At 40.7% G+C, this 7582-nt stretch overlaps 1 protein-coding gene across 1 annotated transcript; it reads right to left on the bottom strand.

The window, feature by feature from the left end:
• Positions 1-6381: 6381 nt before the first annotated feature.
• Positions 6382-7278, bottom strand: LOC126719132 (uncharacterized). The gene is made up of 2 exons (XM_050421747.1): positions 7269-7278; positions 6382-6770 (listed from the first exon to the last, which is right to left on the bottom strand). Exons 1-2 carry the CDS (start codon positions 7276-7278, stop codon positions 6382-6384), a joined length of 399 nt encoding a protein of 132 aa, XP_050277704.1.
• Between the last annotated feature and the right edge of the window lie 304 nt (positions 7279-7582).

Genomic DNA, 7582 nt, shown 5'->3' with positions numbered 1-7582 from the left:
TGAGTATTGTGAGTTGTTTTGGTGCATTTGGGCAGCATTGGAGAAGCCATTCTTTGGTAGATGCAATTAGAGCTAATTGTGAGATTTGGATAACTAGTGAAGACATGACTCGGTGAAATCCATTGGGAGTTGGAACTTGGAGGGTTCAAGTACTTTGGGTAGATTAGGCTAGGAGTATCTTTTTGATATCCTTGTACTCCAACTTTATTCACTAATGGATCATTTCATCTTAGAGGGCCGCGAAGAGGTTTTTACATCAAGTACTTTAGTTTTCCTCTTCGATAACACATCACCATATTATCTGTGTTTGCATCTCTCTTCCCTTACTTTTTGTGTTTTACATTTAATTCTTTAGTATGTACATCTATGCACTAGAGAGTAGTTCCGGTTAATTGCATTTTGTTTGCTCTTATTCCGTACTTAGTTGAGTAGATTAAAAGCAATTAAGTCGTATCTTGAAAATTGGGGTCTAAACAAGTTTTAGTAGTTTTGATTAAGCTTTCAATTTCAACTTGGTGAGACTAATTAGATTTTGTGCTAAGATCTCTCATAGGCATCTTGTCTAAGAGCACATGTCTAATGAGTCTTTAGATAGATAAGTATTTGACAAAAATAATCCTGATATTTTGTTTGATTTGACAGCAAAGAAAGAAGATCATCCTTGACATAGCAAGGGGGATAACTTATTTACATGAGGATTGTAGACAGAAGATAATTCACTTAAAAATAATTAAAACCCCAAAACATTCTTTTAGATGAGAACTTTAATGCAAAATTCTTTCATTTTGGGTTGTCTAAACTAGTTGACTGTGAATAGAGCCAAGTTGTGACAACCAGGAGAGGAACTCCTAGTTATATGGCTCCAAAATGGTTAAGTTCAATAATTACAAAAAAGTAGATGTTTATACCTTTGCAGTAGTGATCTCTAAAAAAGTTAGTGGAATGAGAAATCTTGATCGCTCATTGCCAAAAGAAGCAGCATATCTACTTGATCTATTCAAGAAAAATATTGAGGTTGGATTTGGTTGATAAGTATAGTGAAGATATGTAATTACATAGAGCAAAAGTTGTGAATATAATGACGGTTGTTGCAACATGATGTTTGCAAAATGATTTCACAAAGAGGCCTTCCATGTCCACTGTGGTTAAGGTTTTGGGGGGTGTTGCGAATGTTGAATATAGATAAAATATAACAAAATATTCATAGCAAGTACCAATAGAAACACAACCACAACCACACAAGAACATAAAATCCCCAATTTATCTCATTGTGTGCATAGCTTGAGCAAAGAAAATCTCTCTACTTTTTCTTTTTCACTTACTATGTTCTTACACTATGTTTCTCTCAGAATTTTGAATTGCTTGCATTCTCACGATGTTTCAAACTCTATGCTAATAGAAGAAAAAGTCTAGAAACACACAAAAAAAAAATGTGACAACATTTTCATAACATTTTTGTTTTCAATTGTGATAGTTCCAATCTAACATTTTATTATTTAATTTAAATTTATTTTGACCAATGAGAAATTCACATCTTAGTTGTTTTGAAAATATTGTCAAGTGATTGGGATTAAGAATTGGTGCAATAATACAATTGCATCATGCAATTATCATCTCATGTGAGATGTAAAAAGTGGTAAGAATTTTTTTTAAACCTTTTACTATACTATTGCATCATTTCCTTATTTCTATGATTCTTATATTGGTGTTGATATAACTTCTATCTTATCTAACACTTAATAAAGGTAACAATGAGGTAAAACTCTTCTTACTAATCTATGTAAGTAACAGACAAGTTATCCCATCTCACAGGTTTAAACTTACTCTGCTCCTTACTTATTGGTAAGTTTAAAGGAGCAAAGGGATAATCAATTCTTAAACAAATGCCGGTAAGCCTGTAAATGCTTTATGTGATGCTCATGAACATCCACTTGAGTTTGCTATCACCATGAAGATCTTTGCCGTTTAGAGTAGCTGATCACATTTGACATTCAAGTAATTAATAAGAAATACTTATTTTACCTTAAGTATGTGGTCCAAAAGATCTGAGATGGACTAACGCTCTGCTTGGACATTTGTCAAAAATGATAGGAAGTATAAATGATTTAAAAGATAAATTTATCCAAGGTATGTAGTCTGAGGAGCCAAGCGTGACCAAGGTTCTATTTGATATTTAGATAGATGTCAAGAAGTATTAATTTTCCCAAAGCATGTGGTTCGAGGAGTCAAACATGGCTAAGGTTTTGTTTAATACTCAGAAAGTGATTAAAAGATATCAATTTACCCGAGGTATGTGGTCCGAGGAGCCAGACATAACCAAGGTTTTGTTTGATACTTAGATAGATGTCAAGGAGTATTAATTTCTCCAAATCATGTGGTCCGAGGAGCCAGGCATGACTAAGATTCTATTTAATACTCAGTACAATGATTAAAAGATATCAATTTACCCAAGGTATGTGGTTCGAGGAGCCAGGCATGACCAAGGTTCTATTTAATGCTTAGATAGATGTCAAGGAGTATTAATTTCCCCAAAGCATGCGGTCCGAGGAGTCAGGCATGGCTAAGGTTTTGTTTAATACTCAGAACAGTGATTAAAAGATATCAATTTACCCAAGGTATGTGGTCCGAGGAGCCAGACATGACCAAGGTTCTGTTTGATACTTAGATAGATGTCAAGGAGTATTAATTTCCCCAAAACATGTGGTCCGAGGAGCCAGGCATGAATAAGGTTCTGTTTCATACTCAGAACAGTGATTAAAAAAATATCAATTTACCTAAGGTATGTGGTCCGAGGAGTTAGGCATGACCAAGGTTCTGTTTGATACTTAGATAGATAGAAAAAACGCATGACACACAATATAACAAACCCAAACAGGGTGAAGAACGCCTTTATTAATAATAATATCTTCTAAGGTTATGTTCATTCCAAGGGCGTGGTATAGCCTTTTCCTCTAGATCTTTAAGATAGTATGCACCTATTCCAGCCACTAATGTGATACGATATGGCCCTTCCCAATTAGGTCCAAATTTTCCCCATGCTGGGTTCTTTGCAATTCCTAGAACCTTTCTTAAGACCAAGTCTCCCAGTGCCAATGGCCTTAACTTTACATTGGCATCATACCCTTACTTGAGCTTGTATTGATAGTAGGCCAATTAGACCATGGCATTTTCCTTTCGTTCTTCAATTAGGTCTAAGCCCTTCTCCAATAGTCCATCGTTGCTACTCAGAGTGAAAGAACTTGTTCTTAGTGTGGGGAATCCAGTTTCTAGAGGAATAACAGCCTCGGCCCCATAAGTCATTGAAAAAGGTGTTTCCCCAATAGACTTACGAGGTGTAGTCCGATAAGTCCAAAGGACGTGAGACAGCTCTTCCACCTACTTTCCCTTCACGTCATCTAGTCTCTTCTTGAGTCCACTTACTATGATCTTATTGACAGCCTCGGCCTGTCCATTCCCTTGTGGATAGGCCGGAGTAGAATATCTATTCGTTATTCCCAAATCGCAGTAGTACCTCCTAAAGGCTTTACTGTCAAACTGAAGTCCATTGTCTAAGATAAGGGTATGAGGGATTCTAAATCGAGTGACAATATTTTTCCAGACAAATCTTTTGGCATCCATATCCCTGATATTCGCCAGTGGTTCAGTTTCTATCCACTTGGTGAAGTAATCTGTGCCGACCAACAAATATCTTTTATTCCCTGCTGCCTTAGGGAACGGCCCTACAATATCCAAGCCCCATTGAGCGAAAGACCAATGACTAGACAAAGGATTAAGGACCCCTCCAGGTTGGTGAATGTTTAGAGCAAATCTTTGGCATTGGTCACATTTCTTTACATAGTCTTGCGCTTCTTTCTGCATACTCGGCCACCAATAGCCTTGTGTGAGGGCCCTGTGAGATAAAGATCTGCCCTTCGTGTGGCTTCCACAGATTCCTTCATGTAATTCTTTCAAGAGTAACTCAACTACTTCAGGGTGTATGCATAGCAGATATGGGCTAAAAAAGGACCTCTTATACAACTTTTGGTCCTCGGACAACCAAAATCGAGAAGCCTTCCTTCACACCTTGTCAGCTTCGGACTTATTCTTGGGCAAAACATCTTCCTTCAAGAATAGTACAATAAATTCCATCCAGCTAGGACCCACTCTTATTTGATGAACATGAACCATATTTGCTCTTGCTTCAGTAGGTTTACATAAATCATCCACAAGGATTACCCGAGGTAAACTTTGTACCGAGGAGGTTGCCAATGTGGCAAGAGAGTCCGCGTGGGTATTTCTACTTCTAGGGACTTGTGATAAATTAAAAGACTCAAACCCAGACTGTAAATGTCTAACCTGGCTCAAGTATTCTTGCATCCTGGGATCTCTGGCTTCCAACTTTCCTTGAACTTGGCCCACAACCAACCTCGAATCATAGAATACCTCTACTATTTTTCCACCCAATTTCTGAACCATAGTCATCCCTACTAGCAGAGCTTCATATTCAGCTTCGTTGTTTGTGGCTGAGAAGCCCAATCTCAAGGATTTCTCAATTGTAATCCTTTCTGGGGATACCAGAACTAGCCCCACTCCAGATCCCCTGTGGTTTGCTACACCATCAACATAGGCCTTCCAGGTCAAAGGTTCTTTCACGAAAATTACACCAACTGATTTTCCATCCATGTTTTGTTCCTCTACTTTCTCTTTTACTAGGGTCTTAGCAAACTCAGCCACCAGGTCGGCGAGGACCTGGCCCTTGATAAAGGTGCGAGGCATGTACTTGATGTTAAAAGCCCTTAGAATTGTACCACACTTTACAATTCTCCCTATGTAATCAGCACTTCGAAGTAGAGATCTGGGTGGGAGCTAGGTCAAGACAACAATTGTGTGTGATTGGAAGTAGTGGGGGAGTTTACGCATAGCATGCACCACTGCCAAAATGGCCTTCTCCAGTGGTAAATATCAGACCTCGGCCTCATTTAGTGACTTGCTCAGGTAATAAACTGGCCTCTGCACACCACTATCAACCCGTATCAGCACCAAGCTTACTGCATGGAAGGCTACTGCAATGTAAGCAAACAAAACTTCATCTATCTCGGGCCTGGACATAATGGGCGGTCGAGAAAGATACTCTTTCAACTGCTGGAAAGCCAGGACATACTCCTCAGTCCATGCAAATCCTTTCCACTTGTTCAACAACTGAAAGAAAGGCCTACACCGGTCTGCTGACCAAGAGATGAATCAATTTAAAGCAGCAGTCATTCTCGTTAGCCTCTGGACCTCTTTGGGGTTCCGAGGTGGCCGAAGATTATTAATTGCTTTGATCTGGTCAAGGTTAACTTCGATTCCGCGGTGTGTAACCATGTACCCCAAGAATTTTCCTGATTCGACACCAAAAGAACACTTGGAAACATTAAATCGTAGCTTGTGTCTCCTCAAGATATCAAAAATATTCCCGAGGTCATTAATATGCTCAGACTCTGCCTTACTCTTTACCACCATATCATCAATATAAATCTCAATGTTTTTCCCTAACTGTGGCTCAAACATCCTGGTCATCATCCTCTGGTAGGTAGCCCTTGCATTCTTCAAGCTAAAGGGCATCACCTTGTAATGGTAATTCCTAATAGGGATCACAAAAGCTGTCCTTTATTGATCATCCAAAGCCAAAGGTATCTAGTGGTAGCCTTGAAAAGCGTCCAAAAAGCTCATCCGATGATGACCTACGGTGGCATCCACTAGTTGGTCTATTCGAGGCATGGGGACAGGGTCTTTTGGGCAGGTTTTGTTCAGATCTGTGAAGTCCACACATACTCGCCACTTCCCAGTCTTCTTCTTTACAACCACAGTATTGGCTAACCACTTAGGGTAGAAAAACTCTTTAATAAACCCAGCCTACTTAAGCTTTATCACCTCGTCCTTGACAACGTCCAAATGATCCTTAGATGAGCCCCGAGGTGGTTGTTTCTTGGGGATGACAAACGGATTGACGTTTAGATGATGACAGATGAAGCTTGGGTCCACCCCGAGAGCTTCGTAGGCATTCCAAGCGAATACATCAACATTCCTCTTAAGAAATTCCACCAACTCTTTCTTCTCTTGAGGCGGTAGCTGAACCCTAACCTGGAAAAACTTCTCTGGGTCATTGCCTATAGCAAATTTCTCTAAGTCCTCACATTTCGCATCCTCGGTTGGCCCATCTATAGGTGAAGCTGGAGACTTTGACTGCTATAAACCTCCTTCAGCAGAGGCCGAGGACTCTGCTACAGGTTGACGCATAATTGCAGCCACGAGGCACTGCCTGGCCATGGACTGACTCCCTACCAGCTCCTCAATCCGGTCCCCTGATGGATACTTCACTTTCAAATGCAAGGTCAGCGAAATGGCCCCTAGGGCATGAAGTCAGGGTCTTGCCACAATGGCCGTGTAGGGAGAGTACGCCTCCACCACAATAAAGCCTACTTCAACCACTTCTGAACCCACCTGCACGGGCAGTCTAATCTGACCTTTTGGAATGACAACCTTTTCATCAAAACTCACTAAAGGTGAATCATAGGCTGTTAGGTCTTTGAGCTTTAAGTTCAACCCCCTGTACAGATCAGGATACATAATCTCCGCACCACTGCCCTGGTCAACGATTACCCTCTTCACATCGTATCCCCCTATCCTGAGGATGACCACCAAAGCATCATCGTATGGTTGGATGGTTCCTATCTTGTCCTCATCCGAGAAATTTAGCGCAGATCGGATCTCTACTCTAGCTCTCTTCGGCTTGGAATCAAAGTCCTCGACTGTAAATAAGGATGTCAATTTTTGCCCGACTTGCGAGTACCCGACCCAGCCCGACCCTAATGGGCCAGGTTTTACTTGATCCGATTAGGAATAGGGTCGAGTATGGGTTTAAAAAAAAACTTGAAGTGGGTTCGGGTCAGGTTCGGGTTTTATCAAAAAAATCCGAGACCCAACCCAAAACCCGACTCGGATAAAAACCCGGTACCTTGAAATTACAAAAATTCCCTCTATATATATATATATATACCTATAATCTAACCCTAATTCCTCATTTCTTTAGCAGCAACTCAGAACTCACGCCTCCCTCCCGCAGTCCTTACCCTCACTCCAACACTCCCTCTCCCTTAGCTCAGTCCTTCATTTCAGCTCATACAGTCAACCAGTCACTCCAACACTTCCTCACCCTTACTCCCACACTCCCTCAATCACGCCTCCCTCGCCTCCTCACCTTCACTCTGACCACTTCCTCAGCACACGACCTCACAGCCCTCACTCACTCTCAGTCATTGCCTCACGCACACGCCCTCACTCACGCAGTCACGCCATGCCTCGCCTTCTCATTCTCACAGCCTCGCTTTTCCTCAGGACCTCAGGTACACCTCGCTCTTCCTCTGTTGTCCGATTTGTAAAGCTTTTTTATATGATCTCACTCTTTGATGATAAAGAGGCAAAATGTATGATCTATCCAGGTTTTTGTTTTAAAATTTTGGATTTTTTTTTTTAGTGTTTCATTAAAATTTGTTTGGAGGTTTTGATTGTGTGGTGGTTCATTGAATTTGTTGTGATGATAATAATGTTTATTTGGGTTTTG

Source organism: Quercus robur, chromosome 1 (genome assembly GCF_932294415.1).
Source record: "Quercus robur chromosome 1, dhQueRobu3.1, whole genome shotgun sequence".
NCBI lineage: Eukaryota > Viridiplantae > Streptophyta > Magnoliopsida > Fagales > Fagaceae > Quercus > Quercus robur.
This window is presented reverse-complemented; position numbering and strand designations above follow the sequence as displayed.